At 39.1% G+C, this 21791-nt stretch overlaps 1 protein-coding gene across 2 annotated transcripts; it reads right to left on the bottom strand.

Annotated features, from left to right (window-relative positions):
- Positions 1–56: 56 nt before the first annotated feature.
- Positions 57–20438, bottom strand: eps8l2 (EPS8 signaling adaptor L2). Of its 2 annotated transcripts, XM_087798018.1 has the most exons (21): positions 20234–20438; positions 16749–16799; positions 16282–16328; positions 11545–11609; positions 10663–10824; positions 10233–10382; positions 8956–9035; positions 8780–8889; positions 8643–8713; positions 8413–8539; positions 7138–7226; positions 6989–7063; positions 5288–5436; positions 5052–5220; positions 4392–4426; positions 4230–4329; positions 4053–4172; positions 3155–3206; positions 2410–2596; positions 2199–2331; positions 57–509 (listed from the first exon to the last, which is right to left on the bottom strand). In XM_087798018.1, the coding sequence occupies exons 2-21, from the start codon at positions 16781–16783 to the stop codon at positions 429–431; spliced, it is 2037 nt and encodes a 678-aa protein (XP_087654144.1). In that variant the 5' UTR covers positions 16784–16799; positions 20234–20438; the 3' UTR covers positions 57–428. The 2 variants fall into 2 exon arrangements, with proteins under 2 accessions (XP_087654144.1, XP_087654143.1); XM_087798017.1 differs by lacking the exons at positions 16749–16799; positions 20234–20438 and having other exon boundaries at positions 16282–16504.
- Between the last annotated feature and the right edge of the window lie 1353 nt (positions 20439–21791).

Here is a 21791-nt window from a genome sequence, read left to right as displayed (position 1 = left end):
CATGTGATCTTTGTTGAATTGTTGTGTTTCGGTTAAGAAAAAGCGTATTTCTCTCATGATTTTCTTGCATTTTATTATTAATTCTAACCGTAATCCATCAAAAATAATTGGCTATAAATCCGAACGCGAGTCATTCATCCTGGCACAAATATTTAACGTCTATATTTCTCTAATCTTCTGTATATCATTGCAACATGGACGCGGACCGTACTCACTACACAGTTCATTGGTTTGCGGTACATGCAGACACACTGTACAACATTTGCGACATTATTAACACTTGGATACATATACAAGGGGAGATACCAAATAAATATACAATTACAATGGTTTACAACATCTGAGTGCTTAATCTAGACTACGTGATTGATTGAAGCAGAAATGAGGGGAAGCAAAGCATGATGGGTATCAGTGGTCCGTGAGAAGCTTCAGTCTTTCTTGCCAGAGTTGATCCTCTCCAGTTGTCGCTTCATAACTTCCACCAGCTCTGCAGATTCAGCCCCCGATTTCTGAAATTTACAAGAAAAAAAAGGGCGTAATTTGTAAAATAATTAATTTACAAAATAAACAAGGACAATATAGTGAAAGTAAATGAGGTCTAGAGGTATTTGATATTGCACGGAAAGAAAATTAATAAATCTTGTTGATTAAATGTCTGAAAGTTGTTTTATTAAAAAAATAAAAAACGATTTTAAAAAAAGGAAAGTTTTTCCATAAACTCATGTCCTGATGCCATTAAACAAAATAAGACACAAAAAACTCTGTATTCTTGCCGATTCAAGTCATGGTGAGATGTATTTTTAAAAGGATTTGGTTTTTTATTTTAACTATTTTAACCTAAAGGTCGTTCTGTGAATATAATACTGATGTTAAACACTCGATGACAGTTTTCCTATTAAGCAAACCTACTCTATTGATTTCATGTGTGAATCTCGTCGGTTATGTTGAATAAACATGAACTCTGTAACCTTGACAGCGTTTTTGAACTGAAGCTTCTTGTGTGGGTGAGTTTGAAACACATTTTTACAAAAAGTACAAGAAGTACTAGAGCCCGGTGATAAAATCTATCGCACAAAGCAGCCAAACATCTTTAAGAGGTCAAGGTCACGGGCTGAACAAAATGAATCAATAATCAACCGACTCTCTTTTTGGAATAACAGGCAGAAATGTTAGTTCATTTCACGGTTGCTAACCGTTTCTTCGTCTAAAGAGAGACTCTTAAAAACATCCAAACACCTCCATACTGCTCGTCTGTAACGTCCATCTTGTATTGAAGCATCAACATTAGAAATGATTTGGAAAAAAAGTGAAACAAGTCTATATTTTAAGCAGGTTTGTAGCAGAAGCTAAAAGGCTAACATGCTACACAGACATGAAACACTCCCCAGTGTCTACTGTCTACACATAGCATTTTAGTTTCTGCTACATAAAAGCTTTTTCCCAAATATTTTCTCTTATCGTGGTGTCATTAAAATGGTACGTTACAGACGAGCAGTATGGAGGTAATTGGAATCTCTTTAAGTGATTGTTTTTGGACAAAGTTTTTGGACATTTCTCCGATCCTTAAAACTCTTCACTGGCTTCCAGTTTCTTTCAGGATCAACTTTAAAATTCTGGTTCTTACTTTCAGATCTATTCATGGTCAGACTCCTCCTTACATCACTGATCTGATCCAGCCTTACACCTCAGCTCGGGCTCTGAGGTCTGTGGATCAGAATCTACTTATGGTTCCACGCACACGGTTCAGGACCAGAGGAGAGAAATCTTTTCAGGCTGTTGCTCCTAAGCTTTGGAACGATCTTCCTCTCTCTTTGCGCTTGATGGATCTACTGACTCCTTTAAGAAACATCTTAAGACGTTTCTATTTGTTCAGGCTTTTCCTTGATTTTCTGGAACTCCTGTGTTGTTCTCAGTATTATCTTGATCTTTAAAGTATATACTTTTTTGAGTATTGTTTTGATTGTTAAAGCGCTTTGTGACCCTGGTCTGGAAAAGCGCTATATAAATAAATATTACTTACTTACTTACTTACAAATAAAACTGAGCAACTGTCATATGGATTTTTGTCTTTAACTCTAAAAAGGGACACATTGCTAAAATAATCCCAACTCTTAGTCAAGTAGGAAATTAAATTTTAATTTTCGTGAACTGCAGAGTCCTTTTATAAGGCCTTTATAAAGCCACAGCTGTGGACTGACCTCCAGCTCGTTCTTCTGCACGGCCATCTGACTGTACACTCGAGAACCTTCCTCTCCACACACGGCCTTCAGCTCGTCCTTGTTCAGGGAAAACAACTGAGCCCCGGTCAGGATCCCCAAACACTCCACGGTCCTGCACGCGACATACACCAGCTTCAACTTTCATCCACCTGATCTCCTCCATAATCATCCTGTAGAGCTGCAGACTCACGACTTGGAGAAGTCCTTGGCGCTGAGCCAGACCATGACCTGCTCGGGGCTGGAGTCGTAGGTCAGCGGAACGCTGCTGCTGCTGCTGCTGCCGCTGCTGGAGCTCCGGTCCACGCGGAACTTCCTGGCAGGTGCTTGAGTTTTCGTGTTCAGGATCATGAATAATTCGTTGTTGACGTCGTCCATCTCTGGGGAGGTTTTTCAAAAGGTTGATGATCAGACAAAGACCTGGTTCATCGAAATCATTTGCAGTCGAGATAGCGATGGATTGAAGAAATGTCTGAGAAACCTAGAGGAAGTTAGTGAGGAAGCAAGAGGTTCCAAGATCTTGACAAGAGACTGGAAGAGTTTCATACTTAGTTGTAAATCATCGACATTCCAACCGTTTCTACTTTCCCTTTTTTGCAGTTTGGAATGTGAAAGTATTTAATTCCAGACAAATTGCAGCAGAACATAAACTTAAAGCAGCTCTATGCGATTTTTAGTCGCACCACCACAACCAGGGCGTTCACACCATCCCTAAGAACTTTAACAGCGAAAATAAAAATCACACAAAACACCTCAAGTCACGGTATATGAGTCATTCAACTAGTTTTAACTTGATGTGTCATCGCAAGTTTTATAAAAAGTACAAAAATATTAAGGTACACAAAACCACCCAGAGCTGCTTTAGAAGCCGGAACTGTGAGTAAATAAACAACGTCCATCTTCACTTTGAATAATACTTGAATAATACTCTCACTGACTTTTGTCCATGTTTCCATGGATGGGGGAGCCCGGCGCCGACGTCCTGAAGCCCTGCATCAAAGCACAACCACGTGAGAATTCATGGGAAAAACATTGTCGTTGTGAAAACCGGTTCTGTCCCTCGTCTCTACAGGCATTTTTGTGTTGCGGCCAGAAAGTCAACCCAATCGCTTGCAGGCATTACTGTGAATCACTTAAGTCTTTACTGGTTCAACAAAAGTCAATCAGAAAAGGAAATAAAGTGATATAAGTAGATATAATCTGCAGAGTAAGTGTTTTGGTCCCCATGCATGCATGTATGCACGCAAGCATGTGTTTAATTTCTATCTGCTGAGAAATACCTTTGTCATTGACAATTAGATTTTAAGTTGAAATAAAAGTATATTTACCAAATAAGAATTACGATTTTGATAAGTTTTTCTTCATTCTTTGACACTCAATTTATTGTATTTATCTCTGTCTTTGTTCTCCTTCAACAAACAAATTCATAACCAGTCCTTTGTCTTAAAAATGTCATCTTTGTAGGTTATAATATCAACATGAACAATAATAGACTTTGAATTGGAGCCGGCGGGCCACATAAAATGACTTGGAGGGCCGTGTCTGGCCCCCAAGCCATGGGTTTTGAGTCACTTAGAACAACACCAGGGTCAACAGTCCAGGCAATGATAACACTAACTAGTCATCCTCTGCGCACTGCGAACTTTGTTTTCGTTTTTATGAATCTATCGTCTATGTTGCTGTGAGCTGTAAAACAATTTCCCAAAGGAGATCTCCAGAGGGATCAATAAAGTTTATCTATCCATCTATATTTGATGATTTTATGTATTTTATCAAAAAGAAAGTTTCAGAGCTAAATAAAAGTGTCGTCCTCTGATGTTCCTGTACTTTAAGTACCTGCGGGAAAACACTGTCTGGCTCATCCAACTTGACGACATCCAGGATGTTGTACGGGACGTAGCCGGCCTGGCCGCTGCGATTCCGTAGTTTCCACCACTGCTTATCGTCTTCTATGACCTGTGGGACAGATGCTGAGTCGTGTGTCGCGGCTGCAGAGCGCGGACGAGGTTTTACCTCCAGCACTTCCCCCTGCAGCACCGACAGCTCGTTGGCATTACGTGCTACGAAGTGGTAGCGGATTTTGGCATATTTTCGCGTCATTCCATTGTTGGACCTGTTGAGAGTTAGCGCTTAGAAGACCTTTTAAAAATATATATAAAATAGTTTACTACTCACCCGTTTGATGAGCCTGAAGAGTGAGTTCCATAAAACTGCAAAAATAAGATTTAAGATAAGTTAAACGGAAAAGCATCAGGCTAGTGGTGTTAGTTTGACTATAAAAACAAATGATGCAGAAATGCCTCTTAAAAAATATAATTGTTTTAACACTAGTATAACATTTTTATTTTCCTTTTATTTATGTTTTAACATTTTAATCTGAAATCCCTTTGTTTAGACTTTATTTGATAATGATCAATCAAGAGAATAAACCATAGAATAAATTAAGAGAACCTATTTTTAACCTTTAAAAAAAAATGTTTTGTTGTTTTTGTCCCTGATAATTAAGTATTTTCTTATTATTTTGCTTCTTTTTTTTAATTATTTATTTCTGTTTTCGGCCTCAGTAAATATAATTACCGACCCCTGATTTCAAATGTGTTAATACAGTTATAACATGTTTTTTAACTCTTTCTTATAGTTTATATATGAAAGTAAATTCTTCATTTTTAGCTTAGGAATGAGTTTGGCTTGGCTGAATTAGTTAGCATACTTAGCTAAAGGATCCATTAATTCCCCTAATTCCCACAGCTTTGTTTGTTTTTTTACAAAAACAGAAAAAGATCTAAAATAACCAAGTGATATATAAAAAAAAGAGATAAAAACCAAATGTCATACTTCATCAGGCGCCTGCTTCCTGTAGTTGGGGCTGGTGGGAGAGCGCAGTGGTCCGTTGATCGTCTCCGTTTCCCATGGGGCCGTTTTGAAAAACTCCGCCGGTGGCTCCCAGCCGTTACGGAACCGGGGGTAGTAAGGAGGAGCACACTGGTCTTCGGGCCACTCTGCTCTGTAAAAGAAAAAAGAAGACGACGTGAATCTTTGAGCTTCACACAGGAAGTTAGGAAGGGAAGTACCTTGGTTTGGTCCATCCGTCCCCGAGCAGCTCGAAGGTGGTCATCTCTTTAGGCGACAGGTGTCCGCGCAGGAAGTCCACGGCGTCTTTGCACAGGTGAGGAGAAACCACAGACCTTGCAAGTTCAGGACTTCCACAGCTCCTCAACACCTGGTGACATTTTTTAACAGCTGTGAGTCTTCTTAGAACTTTTTACAGCATTTGTTCCATCCTGGCTGCACTCTCTTCTTTGCCTGTCCTGATCTCTGTCCAATTTTAACACGTTTTATTATATTAAGTATTTTTCTGATGAAACTCAGAAGATTCAATTGATGAATCTAAAAACAAAATGTGCTCCTACCTATCAAGGTCTTTTTGTTATTAGCATACATTACAAAGAGCTAGGTTATCCAACTTAAGCTTTCGCCTACAGGTAGGTTGACCTCATACTGGAGCCCCCCAAAAGAGAACAGTACTATGTGGGGTGAATTTGTCGTTAAATGGGTCGGGTCGAGTGTTTTTTACGCGTTTCTAACTCAGAAAAACGTACATTCTGAATTCCCATAGAGACACATAACCAGGGCCCTTAGAGATACAGTCGACCCTCCTTTATCGCGGGGGTTACATTCTGAATATTCCTGTATTCTTTTCCACTTGTCTAAATCTAACATAATTATGTATCAACATTTATTTGAATCTCAAATGCAATCTTGAGTTTTCAAGTTCAATCTTTCGCAACCACAATGCTTTGCCGCCCAGCCAACCCATCACAGCTGTCGATCCCTTATTTACGGCGTTGCAAAAGACATAAAATATAAATACAGTATTGTAGAAAGGAATCTGCGTTACTAAATAGAGCAGTGTATAGAAATGCATCATGAGACTTTTTTGTTGTTACCATAAGTAAGGTGGGTGCAGTAATTAGTGCCGCCCACTAGGTCCTAAGGTTGTGTTGAAGTTAACTAGAGTTCAAATAAATCAGCCAATAGTAACAGTGTGACTGCAGCCTGGAACAATCTATGAATATATTCAGTAGCGAAACTGTGGAAGGTGAACCACAATATGGCAATGGAACACTGTGTTGAAAAAGAAAGACCCCCCCCCCCCCTCTCCAAAGGCATATTCCATATACAGCAGATAATTCTGGGTCACTGTAACTTTTGTTTTTTACATTTCAAAAATGCAATAGTTTCCAGCCAACACCAGTTTTATTGACCTTTCCTCAGTCCAATCAGGTACTAGTTCTGAAAGCTCTTCTGCATTCTTATGGTGGGGGGTTGTATTTCTTCTGTTCAGTGAAGGAGACAAGTGATTTGTCCTGAACCTTTGTTTGCACTGAAAGGAATGGCCGCGTCCATAAAACTGTAAATCAGTTATCATAAGACTTTGAAACGAATCCTAGTCCTCGGCCCTTAAATCACAGCCGAGTGTTGCTCCTCGGCGGTATCGAAGGTGTGTCCACGTCGGCCTGCACCTGCGTCATGCTGCTCCTGTCTGGCGAGGGCTTTGTAGCGCGCCAGTGGGTGTGGTGATGGGAAATACCAACAATACGGGAAATATCTAATTGTAACAAATGCAAACACATGAGCTGTTTGAACAGGCTCTGTAAATTCCTTTTGAGTCCGTTTCTGGTTACATAAGAGACTTGTTTGAAATGGACTTTGATCCTCTTACATCCACTGGAACATAAAACACTTTTAATCTGCCCACACAATACACTCACCAGATCCAAAGGTCCAAAGAGGAAGTGCACCAACTCGGATGAGCTCGGGTTCTGTATGTGCTTCTTCAGCTTGGCCTGCAGGGGGAGACGTTGCAGACACACAATAAGAGGAGTCTGTGCGGGTCCTGAGGGACGGATTAGAAACTCACCAAGAGGTTGAGAGCCAGCTTCAGTTTCTGCAGACTGTCAATGAAGTCGGCTTCAGTGGGGGGTTTGGCTCGCAGGGTCAGCATGCCCTCTGAAAAAGAGGCGCAACAATGACCACACTTGGACTACAGGGTTACGTGGGTGATCCCTTTTCACCGTCTGATCAGGTTTAACAATCACTGTGATGATCTCAAAGTTGATCCGAACACACAGTAAAACCACGTCAGGGTTTCTCACACTGCAAGTCAGATTGTCACGTCTCATTTTTATCTACCACTTTTATATTTCTGCTCCTAAAATGACATGAATTTTGGGCGATTCCATGAAAAGGGTCTAACTTTGGGGAATTTCCATGGGTTATGTGAGGTTACATTTGTCAGCCAAAAGTGTTTTCTTAACACAAATAGATTCCATGCTCAAGGGAAAATATTTGGATCTGTGTTTTCCTATTTACTCTAATGATAATCTACTTTAATTCATGCTTCAATACTAATATTCCTAACATCACAATGTGACCTTCCGTGATCTTAAATTTGTGTCTGGTGGACATTTTTCTCCTTCAAAAATGTAATTTGTAGAGTTTTTTTCATAGTGTAATTGATGAATTACGTTTGTTTAAAGGGTGGGTAGATAACCTTCAAAACCATGTGAGCAGGCTAAAATTTGAAATAGCTGAAACGCTTAATTTAAAGTGTGAGCTCATGACAACCGGATCGCAGACGTGAACACCCACAAACTTTCACTTGACACTACATCACACTTACTTATACACACTTATGACACCACAGTACACTGCATCATTCAAAGCAAAGGCTGCAGTAATATTATTACAAATGACGTTATAAAAGCATCAATACTTGGATGATATTTAAAAAATATATACATTTAAACGAATGCTTAAAGCAGGGGTGTCATTGTTACATGTTTTAACGACATAAGTCGCAGCCTAAAACAAAATGCATTTTCAAATTTATTATAAAATATATGAATACATTTTCTGTAACAAGAAGTATGACTTTTTTATCATTTCCCAAACATATTTCTTACCATCTGGAACACAGTTTGACAAATGTGTACTATATTTTATATAAGTTGTTAGCACGTAACAATATTACTTCAGCCGTGTAAACAGAGAGTGATGTATTACCACCACAAACACACATCCATTACTGGTCCTCGTCCACAGGACACAGAGAGACAGACACAGTTACGTGAGCAATATAGAGGAATATCGTCACTGTATTCTCAACACCACGTCAGAAGAAAGGGAGACAGACCTGCTGGTCCTTTCTTCTTATTCTTCTTACTCTTGTTGCGCTGGTTGAGCTGAGAAAAAGCCTCCTCTGCTTTTTGCAACCGCGCCACAAAGATCTCAATGTCGTCCAGGGCGCAGTTGAGAATTTGCTGAGGGGGGAACAAACCTTCAGTTCTCGTGTGATGAACGTGACATTAGGAGACCCTGACAGAGGGTGAGTAACGTACAGACGGGTGACAAGTCAACACTCACCACGTCCTTCTCGATTCGCTGAGCCAGCTTTTCGTGAGACTCCGGGTCGTTTTGCCCGGAAGCTCGTTTAGCTAAAACAAGCAACAGCGACAGTCAAGACTTCCATGCATTTGAAGGCACAAAACTTGACTTCTTACCCTGTTGAGTCGGCGCGGCGACTCTTCCGGTCGCTGCCGGTGGCTGGCCCCGAGGGGCCGAGGAAGGTAAGATGGTCTCTCGATGACGCTTTATTTTCTCCTGGTTGATCCTGAATAATGAAAACTTGTTTTCGCATCAATCATTTACCAACGTGAATATTTCTTCGTGTTCTTACTTCAGTGTCTGAAGCCTCATTTTCTTCCCGTGTTTGTTGTCTCCTATGGCACTGTCTATATCTGCGTGGACCATGTCGGCCTGCAGGAGGAAACATGTGCTCGTCAAGCAATCATTGGGGGTTGAAATACAACTTCAGGAGGTTAAATGTGAAAGCCTCAAACATTTATAAATGGGCCAAAGAAGGAGCTTCAAATGGTTGAGCGTTTATTGGTTTATATTCCTTGGGACATTTGGCCATTAAGGCCATTATTCTTACCAAATTGGCTAACATTGATTTGTATTTTGTGCCACACAAACTAATTTACATCCCCTCAATTTAAGTGGGGGTATGGGTAAGATGTATTTTTGAGTGAGGGTTGCACTCCACCAGGGCTGCCCCTCCTCACTGGTTCTTCAACCAGTTGTTCTCTACAATTTCTATGAATAGAATTTCTAAGCGCAGCAATGCGTAGCTTCGGAAGTTACTCCTTTTGCGGATGATATAGTGCTGTTGGTTGCCCTAAAACTCTAAATCCAAAAATGGAAGGTCGTCTCCAAGACATCCTTAACCAGGTGGAGAAAAGTATCTTGGTTATATTGCCAGACAGACTAGTGTGACATAGTTGGTCATTCATTTGTTTTCTTCAGTTGTTTCCCTTATAGGTTGCTGGGGGGCTGCAGCCTATCCCAGTTTCAATCGGCAAGAGACGGTGGAATTCTTGAGCAGGTCACCTGCTGCTCCACCTGTGCCTGATGCCTCATAGCTCAGGAGGTACCCTAAGCATGCCCAACTTGGAGGAAAAAAAGAAGTGGAAGACCCAAAAAACGTTCACAAAACGATGTCTCCTGGTTGGTCAGGGAACACCTTGGTGTTCTCCCACAATAGCTAAAGAGATTTCTTGGGAGCTAGAATTCTTCACGCGACCAGACCTAGTATAAGCTATGGAATGGGTTGTATAGATGGATATGACTAAGCTTATTAAAGGATGATGCAACCAGTGCGATGTTTAGTGCAACTAGATGTTGAAATAAACAAGAGGGTTTCAATTCACAGAGAATATAAAAAAAGGCATCCTTTATCATTTGAATTAGCACCTTTGCTAGTATTATTTTTTTGTATACAATTATCATCATGATAAACAACTATTATAAACCCTCTTGCAGCTGTGAAATACGAGCTTTCTTTCAGACGCGAGCCCATTGGATTTATGAATGGAATAAAACACAGACTTATCCACAACTGCCGAGACAATAGCCAATGTAAACCGATCCAACGGCAACTGTGTCCAGACCCACCTCGACTTCATCGCAGTGGAAGAAGTGGATGTCTGGTTTATGCTGCTCATTGTCCTGACACACGAGCAGCAGCACAGAGGGGTATCGGGTCCGATTCAGCACCGCCTGACACAGGTGGATGGTGGGGAGGGGGAAGTTCTCCAACTCCTCCTGCAGGCAAACAACAAAGTCCTGCTAGTAGAGTCCATTAAGCAAATGTTTCGGGAGTCGTTCATATTTGCTCAGAGCTGAATGGATACATGATAGTGATCATAAATCAATCTGAGAATAATAGACTTGTCTTCTTAAACATGATATTTACACAGATACGTTTCATTTATGTTTGTCAATTTGTAGGAAAAATGCTCAAAAAGTTGCAAAATTAAGATCCAAATACATGGTTTTTTAATAGTGTTTAATTGTGCTTCACAGGTGAGTTGTACTTATGTACCTGTGTTTCACAGTCCAACAAGCGAACGGCCTTGTCGGTGACCTGCAGGAGCATTTCCTGGGTCCAAATTTTGTCCTTCGAATCCAGGACGCCCAGTTTTCGAATGGCATCCTCCACTGTGGCGATGGACTCCGTCTTGTCCATGACGAAGGTTGAAAGGTGCTGAGGATCAATGTTATTAAAAAGAAATCCATGTGAAAATAGAACAAAGGGGGCGTTTACAAATACCCTCAAGGCTGCAGGAACCGGTTTATTGCTTTAACACGAGGCTCCTGTAAGTGCTGCGTTATCTTGCTTATTTTTTTTTTATTTTTTTTTATAAAGCAACAGATTTACTCAAATCTTAGTCACATGATCGGAGTAATTTGTAAACTAATTCTCTAACAGAAGTGTCCTGTTTTTGAACCGCAATCCATTCTCGATTTTAATATTTGAAACATCTGTTTATTTGATCTTCAATGTTGTTCAAGACCTGTTGGAAATATGGATATTCTGACTTCTAAAATTTAAAAGAAAATAGAGACTCAAAACATGTTGAAGTTTTGATGAAGAGTTTTAGTTGAAAAAATGTCTCTTTTCTTTTTATTTGTCTCCTTGGCTGGCAAAATATATTTAATAAAAAATGCATGTGAATAAAAGCAACATCCAAAGTAAACTTCCCTTTAATTTGCCCTTAATTAATTTAAAATAAATGTTTGAAATGTACATTTAAGCTGATTCAAATAGAGACTTGATAAAAGATTACAGTTTTAACATTCAATTTTTCGAAAAGTTTATAAAGTTTATATAAACCCCCCCCGACAAAACTCTTTGTAACGCTATAAAACGTAGTATCGGAGGTTCAAGCATTTTATTCTCACCATATAACTTGTCCACTCTTACCTCCACGTGATACTGTGACGTCTCATGCATGATGAAATTGGAGTTGGAATATTTTTTCCTTTGCTCTGTTGATGAGAGAGAAAATCCAGAATGTATTGTTAATTTGCTTTTTACATGTTTTACCAAGTTATCTCCGTTAGTGTTGCCAGTTGTTGGTTTTATTGCTACATGATTTAGAATGTTCATTAACACGTCTAATAGTCCGCTTACATAATGTATGTATGTAAGCGAATGTTAGTGAAACAAACCAAAATGGCTGAGTACTAAGTATTTAAATAAAAAAAGAAAAAGATTATTGTATTTTGTACTTTTCAAATTTAAAAATATGTTGTTATTTCAAGGACTCTAGAATAAAGCAACATCTCATGCCATTTTTTTTTAAAGGCATTTGAAAATAGCTTCATGGCAGAGGTATGCATTGTCTCAGGGATTTTATTTTCTTTAATAGCTGTTGGCAAGTTGTTGACAAGAAACCGATTTTTGCTCTCGATCAAAGTTCAAGCACTTTGCAATCACAACCTTAAAACAACCAGGACGTTATAAAAAGTTGACGCCAACAATCGTATAAAAAACAATCTTGATTTACAACAGCGATAGATTCTTATTCAACCGTCTCCTTTAAAATAGATAGAATCTTGCCATTTAAGCTATTCTGTTAAAAAATACATTGGAGAGTAAAAGAAGTAGAGAGCGCTTGACAGGAGGCCAAAGAAGAAACTAGTATTAATGTCTGAAATAATACTTAAGACAATGAAGAGACATCGCAAGTCTGGCCTTTTGTGGAATTTAATCAGATTACATTTCGTCCACACCTTCTATCATAGAAACCAATAGTACTGTAAATCTGTGTGAGTGTGATATATATAATGAGTATGTATTGTTACCTGAGACCAGCACGACTGACGTACACTGCGAGACGCTGCCATTGTTTCAGCTGCCACATTTTATACGAGTGTGCCAGTGTGCTCACTGACCTATTTGCCAGTTGAATAGTTGGTAGGTAACAATTACAGCTAAATGAGAACATGTACCTATCAACTGTACTGGCGTCTCACCCAGTACGGAGTCACAACCCGACGTTCTAACAGAACTGTGTACAGAATAGCAACTATAAGGGCGTATCATAGGTCAAATATTGAAGTGCACTTCAGTGAGTAGTTTCTTACCCCCCCCTCTATGTGTTGACTTCAAAATGATGTAAGAGGTGCCTCTTTTACCAGTTTCCTCCCCGTTCTTTCCTGCTTGGCTCCACGAGCGTCAGGTGTCTCTCTCTGAAAGACGAGCCTCTGACATGTCTTATTAATGACTGACATTTATGCCAATCGATTCACGGCGCTGCGACAACTTGCAATAAGAGCCACTTAGGTCCACCGAGTCAATGACCAACAACAACACGACCGTTTGGAAGATAATAATCTGTTCCATAAATGACCCGTGTCCAGCAGACAACTTGCCTGGTTCGTATTTGAATCGTTGAGGGACAAAGAATACGTACATTTTTTTTAAATATGTAACGTGTAGTGTAATAGTCGATTTTAGACCTTGTTGTGTGGTGCTATCTATGTATAGATCTTTGTATTTATCTATGTATCTATTTAATTATGTATATATCTATTTATCTTTCTACCTATATATCTACATCTAAGTTACTATGTATCTAACTTTTTATTTATGTATATATATATTTGTCTGTCTATGTATCTCTGTATCTATTTGTGTACTTATCTATCTATGAATGTATCTATCAATGTATCGATCTATATAACTAACTATCTATCTATTTATCTACATTATCTATCCATCTATCTACAGTATCTCTCTTTCCATTTATCTACAGTATCTATCTATGAATGTATCTATCAATGTATCGATCTATATAACTAACTATCTATCTATTTATCTACATTATCTATCCATCTATCTACAGTATCTCTCTTTCCATTTATCTACAGTATCCATCTATCAATCTATCCTGAGTATCCATCCATCCACCTTCAGTTATCACCTGGCTATTCCAGAGGTTGTGTAGTGTTGTGAATAACCATGAAGATATGTTGCCTACTTGAGATAAAATAAGAAGGAATTCATGCTTAAAAATTGTGTTAAGCCGACCAAAATATCCAGAGCCAGTACACGCTTCTCTCCCGCCTCTGAGGGTCGAGGTAACAGGCGTGTTTTCGTTGTCCTGCAGTGAAGCCCTCGTGGAGACCATCTGCCACACGAGGCCGACCAAAAGAAAACAACACAGGATAAACACAGCGAGGGAGAAATTGAGAAGAAGCAACACTTGCTGTTGCTCTTCCTGGACTGGTCTGTGAGCCAAAATCCCTTCGCAGATCACAAGGGGCACATTATTTAGAACGTGGCTAAACTTGGAAACTGGCATCCATACATCAGACCTACTGTTTGAATGCGAGGGGGAATGTAGGAAGTGAGGTGCTGATGAGGTGAGCTAATGTCTGAGGCCGCCGAGGGAGGGACTATTAAGGCAGACTTAGGCTCTTCCTTTCCGCTTCTCAATGTGCCCTTTATTCACCTGACAACATGGGCATCCCCGCCCTGTTCCAACCACTGGTTTTACAGTGACGCACCCTTTACCCCCACTAACATGCACAGTACTCTCTGATGATCACACCCATGTGCAAGTATGCTTGGGATGAAATGCATCAAGACAAGTTATAAATCTTATGACAGGTGGAAATAAAGCAAAGTCTAAGCTGGTTTATACGGAGTCTCTTGCAAAAACATGCGTCCACAGTAACCCCAGACGTCATTCTTCACCTTGTCTTCCACATGCCTTTAGCTTCTCTGCCACATGACCTATGAATCTTAGTATGTTTAACAGGTCTAAACACGACTGTCATGAAGGACACATTCGACACTTTGAGAGCCAAATTCCCTCATATTCCATTTGTGATCAGTCAGACCTTCACCTCATCTTATCTTTCTTATCGGGTTTAGTTGCAGCAACAAAGTGAAACTGCTGGATTTTTTCAACCACATTGTACTTGTCATTTGTTTATCTGTTTGCCTGTAATCCTAGAAAAGATAATAAAATAATAAAATCTTTAAAAAAAGAAAAGGATTGCTCTCTTTAAGCTATTCCAGTGACAGGCATGTGATGTGTAAAGTAAGACACACTTACACAACGATTGTTAGTCCACAATGTATTCACAGAGCGACCTTTAGATTAAAACTGGAAAAATAAAGTATGTGTATTTGTGTCTATGTATGTTTGGTTGTATGCCGACGATGGTGTGCTGTATGTGTGTGTCTCCTAGCTTGACCTTGTGTGAGCGAGTTGGTGTTTAAGGATTTTTTATTTGAAACAGAAATGTTGTTTAAGTTTGTGTTTCACTCATTTGAACTAGTTTACAGGTTAAATGTTTGAGTAAACTTTAAAATTAATTAAAATCTGGTCTTTTTCCAAAATAAAACACCTTCTAGACACTTATAATAAACAGCAAAGAAATTATGTGAATATTTAGATATTTTCATTATTTATTTTACATTATTCTGGGTTTTTTCTACTTGTATGTTTTACTTGCTATCCAGATCTTATCTTAAGTAGCTTAGAAGAACAACAAGGGCTAAGAAAAGATGCAGGTAAAAAACACATTGTTCATTTATGCCCTCAAGCTTCATTACGACCTGCAACAGCTGATCTGCAGGTTTCACTAGTTCCTCGTTATCTCTGGCAAGAGTTCAGGTTCTGTCTGTTCACGAAATACTTCTGGATGTTTGTGCACAGATTTAAAGGAAGTTTTCAGTAAATCTAAAAAATGTTGTCCTTGATAATGCTGAACGTAGTCAAATGACTTTCTACTGTGTTGTGCAATTGACATCATGTCCCATCAAGAAGTTTAAACTATTGTTTTCAAATGCTTTAAGGCATTACATTAAGATAAAATAATTGGTAGAGAAGAGAAAGACAAACAGTTTCATCGTTGTCTTTCGAAAAGGAGAAGAAACAATTTGGGAAATTGGTGAAATTGAGCTGCTTGATGGAGTTCTGAGCTCTCTGAGTGCTTTTCTAATAATGAAACTGTTTTATTTTGGACTTAACTCCTGATCTTTTTTTTGATGATAGATTAGGAAGGAAGCAGAAATTCTCATGGAGGACTTTAAGGTGTATGGAACGTCCTGTTCTTAATACGTAACAAGAGTATTAATGAAAAGGTGAGTTAATCTGCTTCAATAATTCATTTTTTAAATGAAACTCCAATGTTATGAGCTCTCAGTGGGGGTCATTTCAACTGGCTCGGGAAAGAGAATTTCTCATTACATTGAAAGATAAGCAGCGAAGAATTGGGATCAACTGCTTGGAGTGGTCAAATAAATGATTATAAATAGAAGGCTTTCAATTAAATTTTACATTCTGACTGATAAAAGCATTAAAATATCAAATACCATTAGTTTAACCTTTAAAAATATATAACCTCAGCACAAATAACTTTCACTTTCTAACTCTCTTCACTTATTTACAATTATTCCTAATGTGTCCATTTTTATACATTATTTGGGTGCAACAATATATTTTTTCTTGAACATATGCAGCTCTTATCTATTTAATCATTTACTGTTAAACTGTAATTTCCTGAGGATTTTTCTGTTTTCTTGGTTTTAGATAATATTTTAAAGGTAAATTTGGCAGAGCTCCATCAAAATAAGTTCCGATAAAACAAAGAATAAATGAATCCTGTGCCAGTAAACCAGCACGTCAACATGCTTACTCACCGTACAGGGCCTTGGCGCTGAGTTTACTGTCCGATCTGGCCACTCCACTGCAATAACAAGAAGGGACAGGGTTACGCTGAGCACCCTTCATCTTCTCCCCAACACCTTCAGATGCTACGAAGTCTCTTCAACTCCAAAAGAATTGAATCCTTAAAAAAAAAAGCCAACGTGACTGATCCAAAGAGTCCCGAGCCGACTGTCCAGCTCACGGAGAGATTAGCCTGAGATTCCGAGCATATGGACCAGTCGGGGAAGAAGGAGGGCGAGTGGAAAAGGGAGAGGAGGAGGTGGAGAAGGCAGGCAAAGTAAACAGTTCTCCACAGAGGCTCTCTGTGCCCGAGGTCCCTGACCCTCACCACTCACTGCACACTGAGTTAGTGATTCCCCTGGTCCGTCTGACAATTACTCTGGATAACCAGAGAGTAAAGTCTACACCGAGGAGCAGAAAGAATGTGGGGCGCACTCACTTGGCTGGCCTTGACTGAGGTCCTCGGTTATTCATGGCTCAAGGCATCCACCTGAGGAGAGGCAAGAAGAAAATTTAGAGACCAGGTATTTCCGAAATTTCCGAAAATAAACAAAATTGTCATGAAGTCAATCATGAATGTTGGTGTTGCTTCATTGTTGCAACTTCTCATGATCTAATCTAAGAAGTATTGTTGTAATAATGATTATAACGATATAATAATTGAAGCCCATGGGTCATTACAATAGACTTTCTTGATGTGGTATATGATTATTCATCCATTGTGAAATCCCAACAAAATGAGTTAAGAAAATAATCATATCCACACGGGGATATAAATCTACATTTGCTGCAGTATGATTTCCTCTTTTTGATAACCACAGGATAAGAAAGAACAAACTACTCTCATGTTATCAACAGTAGAAGAAGTTAAAGTAGTCAAAGATCAGTGGCCAGAAAATTAACGTTAAACCTGTTTTGTAAGTTTTACAAATAAATGTTCAAATCAACCAAATACAATGTTATTTGTAATAACAATGTTATTTACAATTTAACTTAAAGCTAAACAACTTATAATACTTAATAAAGCTTGTAATAAGTTAAAGGACCTGATAATTGAACCATCATCACGTTGCCTATAATCCTTACAAATGCATTATCATTTCTTATCAATGTGTTTGGAATGCTTTAAAAAACAAACATTTATTTTGTTGAAATCATGACAACTAGTAAAGGTTTACAAGTACATTCTCTCAGAAGTAAAACAAACCAAAAGCTTTTTTTTAAACCCAGGCAAATGCCTTGAGGCCACTGTAAACATCTCTGTGACCCACTTTTGAGTCCCAGCACCAGTTCAGCACCACTTCCCTGGTTCTGTGGAGTTTTAATTGACATTTTCATGTTGTTTGAGCACAAAATCTCTTTCAACAAACTGTTTTGAGAAGTGTGCATTACCTTCTTTATAAAACAAATACAACAGCAAGCTGGGTGATAAGACGCTACATTCACAAACTGACGGACGACAGATTCACTTGACGTGCTAGCAGCAGCAGAGAAAGTAAATTACACAGCAAGACTAATAATGAGACTTGAATGAAGACATTCTCTTCTGTAAAACCCTGGTGGTAAAACTTTGAGAGCTTCTAAGTATGCCAAGTCGAGGCGTAGTCGTGAGTGCAGCCTGTTCTTCCACTGCGCTGAACCAGGTGTTGTGCTGATAGTCCGGGGGCCTGATCTGTGAGCTCGCAGACAGCAGGTTGATATGAGCCGTGTCACTAGATCCACTCGCTTGAACAATAACATCCATGATGTTCCTAGATTTGCATCAGGTTGACTTTTTTTCTTTTGAGTTGATGTTAGTCAAGGGCACGTAGTTATATAAGCGGCAGCACGACACAAACAAAACAGTGTCAGTGTGTCTTTCTGGACTTGCTGTTGCACAATTCAAGCACATTCTTAGGATCAAAGTACCTTTTGTCTCCGGATGTTAAGGTTAAGTGCGTGTAAGGAAAGGTGAGCCTTGCCACCTTTAACCTTTTGTAACAACAGTAATGTGTGTGTCTCTTTAAGCAAGCAGATCAGTGTGTGCTATTGATAGGTTCAGGGTTAGGGTTAGGATAAGGGTAAGGGTAAGGGTAAGGGTAAGGGTTTGGGTTTGGGTTTGGGTTTGGTGAAGGGGAAGGGGAAGGGGAAGCTGAAGGGGAAGGGGAAGGGGAAGGGGAAGGGGAAGGGGAAGGGTTAGGGTTAGGGTTAGGGGAAGGGGAAGGGGAAGGGGAAGGGGAAGGGGAAGGGTTAGGGTTAGGGTTAGGGGAAGGGGAAGGGGAAGGGTTAGGGTTAGGGGAAGGGGAGGGGGAAGGGGAAGGGGAAGGGGAAGGGGAAGGGGAAGGGGAAGGGTTAGGGTTAGGGGAAGGGGAGGGGGAAGGGGAAGGGGAAGGGGAAGGGGAAGGGGAAGGGGAAGGGGAAGGGGAAGGGGAAGGGGAAGAGGAAGGGGAAGGGGAAGGGTTAGGGTTACGGTCAGACCGGTGCAAGATGCATTAATATACATTTTCTCTCCCCAAACTAGGAGTTGTTTTCCAGAATTGAGCACAGACAAAACTAGTCTTATTTTGATTGCCGCTTTGCTTCCATTTTCTGTCAGTATCACTGTTATCTTCCCTGCCTGCTATTGTTCTCACTGCTGGCATTCCTCCAGGTTTCAGACTCGAGGTGAGGGCGGAGCAGGACATGTGCTGTCAACCTGATGTCAAGAGGCCTCTCTGCTTAAACCCTTCACCTTTTCTGCGTCAGTCACAACAATATATTAAAAAATTTAATACACAATTAAAGCACAACATAGACTTTATTTTCATCTGGATTTATTAACACTCTTTTAGTTTTTGACTCTGATTCTATCCGTGGAATGAGGTTGGACGACAGTCGTCATGTCATCGCCAATGACAACAAATCCTTGTGACGACGACAAGTCCTCGCTTGAACAAGTCGAAGTGCGAAAGACTTTCACACTTTGACTTTGGTCAAGTCAAGTCACGCTTTCACTTAAATACAGTATTTTTTCTTTGTTTGGAAATAACTTGTTTTTTTGGCTGAAAGCTAGCATCAATGCTAATCAACAAACGACCACATTTCCGTTGAAGACACAAGATATTCTCTCATTAATGTAAATCCAAATGTACTGTATACTTGTGATAATTATAGATTGACTCATTATTTCCAACTTGCATTTTCTGACTTGTGATTATTAAAACATTTACTTATTAATGACCCGGCAGGAGTTTAGTGGACATTGATTTGAGGAAAAAGGGTGGGCCTTTGTGTAAGGTGTGAAGTGGTACAATTATAATCTCGGTAGATTGATTTTATTTAGTTTTCATCAAAAATATTAAGTTATTAAGTTATTATTACATTCTTTGATACTTAAAAATGTGTGTTTTGTTTATTTCCATCCATTGTACAAGCAGTATTTTCATTGATGGTGGTGAAGAAGCAGCCTTTAATGGATATTAAATAAAACAAAAATAAATACAGATAAAACTATATGATAATACATTGATAAAAGTTTGTAACGCTTTGATACCAAACAACATGATACTTTATAGTTTATGAAGAATAGAAGCCGAAACAGACCCGGTGGACTTTGCTCGACACTCCTGAGTAAGCGTTTTGAAAGCAATGAAGCTATCATGTTAAATTACAAATCACTCTTATCAGATGAATGATTGTAATCTTGCCTTTGTGAGTGAAACAGACTCGGACTCAATCTGTCAACCTTTATACAGAAAAATGCTTGTTTCTTTGAGTTAAACATTAACTTAATGACAATAATTACTTGTGTATTATGGTAACAACTACCAATGTTTTAGCTCAGTCCAGGTAAATAATTTACTCTGATCCAAGTGAGAGGAAATTAATATTAATCATGTGAAAAAGAAGAATTAATCTTATTGTTCAAACTTTGGCACAGATCGTAGATAAAGAAGTTAGACTTACTACTCTGTTGTGTTTTCAGACGACTCCTCCAGGAGACAAAAGTAAAAGTCTGAACACCTCAAGGATCAACCAGCCATGTTACCCTGCAATAACCTCCACTCCGCGATCTGTTGGTTGTCGGACGTAGGAAACCTGTCGTTGCCGCAAAACAAAATCCTGCTGCGTTCCAAACACGGAGACGAATGTTGTCTGGAGAAACAGTGAGAGGGAGCAGCCGAAGAACAGGTGAGTGATAGGTGCAGGTAACTGGATCTCTGGGAGGAGGAGCCTGTCGACACCTGACTGGGGTTGTTCTAAGAGCTCAGCAAGGACGCTGGGGAGGACTTACATACATACGACATAGTGATATAATAAGATGGTTTTCAGACTTCAGGTGGGATTTAATGTGTCTATATATCTACACAATAAAAAAAAAAGCAATGTGTTGTGTCTTTCAAATCATATACAATTTTTTACCATATGTTTTAAAAAATGATTTTCACATCGAGTTTAAGATCAAAAAATTTCTTTAATTTAATTCATAAATTCACTATTGTGCTGCAATTAAACTTACTGAAGATGGCTGCAACCATGACATCCTAACCCATGAACAAAGAGAGATGACTGAGGACAAGAGGATACATGCCCGAAATATAAACAATTCATTCATTCATACAGTATACTCAAGCAGCTTTTAAAGCTGATGTTTGGACACATTTTGGTTTCAAAACAAATGAAAGTTACGACTTTTGTTAAAAGTCATGTGGTCTGTAAATTCTGCAACAACAGATTCAAGTACTAGGACAATACTACAAATACATTTTTGTTCGTACAGTATTGCAATATTTCGCAATAAATCCTATCGTTGACAATGAATCATGATACGTATCGTAATGCCAGATTCTTGCCAAAACACCCCCTTAAAAGGCGATTTCGCATCAGATGGACTTAAAAATATCAACCCAAGGCAAATAGTCAAGGCAAAGCCAATGTCTGTGCCGTTAACAAGGAGTATTACGTGAAGAGTCACTACGGTGTTGGTATTTAAATTCATTAGTGCGAAATGATGTATAACATTGTGTATTTTCGCAATCTGTTTACATAACATTCTACAGCAAATAGTAGCTGAGTGGTTGTCCGACCCACATGCTGGTCATCTTTCAGAAAACCTGGCCCTCAGCAAATGTTTTGATGTTTAGCTCTAGCGTGTTGCCTTTCACTGAACTATCGTTGAAAATTGGGCATTGATTAATGTAAGGTGTTCTCTCTTTAAAGGGGCACTGAACGTAGCACCATGCTGTCGGCTATGTCTCTTACTTATTCTCAGTCATTTTCCTTGAGTTATTTAAGATAGCTTGTTTTTTTTAACAATAACAAATGTGCACCGTTTGTTGAGATTTCGTGAAACAAGTTTGAGAACCAATGCAAAGTAGCATTATATGTCATTTAAAAATCCTTCATAACATCTTCAAATGAGGCACTTTTAGAACATTCATTTTCTAAAATTCAAATAGTTAGCTACAATTAGCATAGCCACTTGGCAATAACTTGTCTGTTGAAATACAGAATTGTCGTCAAA

Source organism: Callionymus lyra, chromosome 8, assembly GCF_982586985.1.
Source record: "Callionymus lyra chromosome 8, fCalLyr1.hap1.1, whole genome shotgun sequence".
In the NCBI taxonomy this organism is placed as follows: domain Eukaryota; kingdom Metazoa; phylum Chordata; class Actinopteri; order Syngnathiformes; family Callionymidae; genus Callionymus; species Callionymus lyra.
The sequence above is the reverse complement of the archived record's forward strand: the minus strand, read 5'-3'. Positions and strand labels throughout refer to the sequence as shown.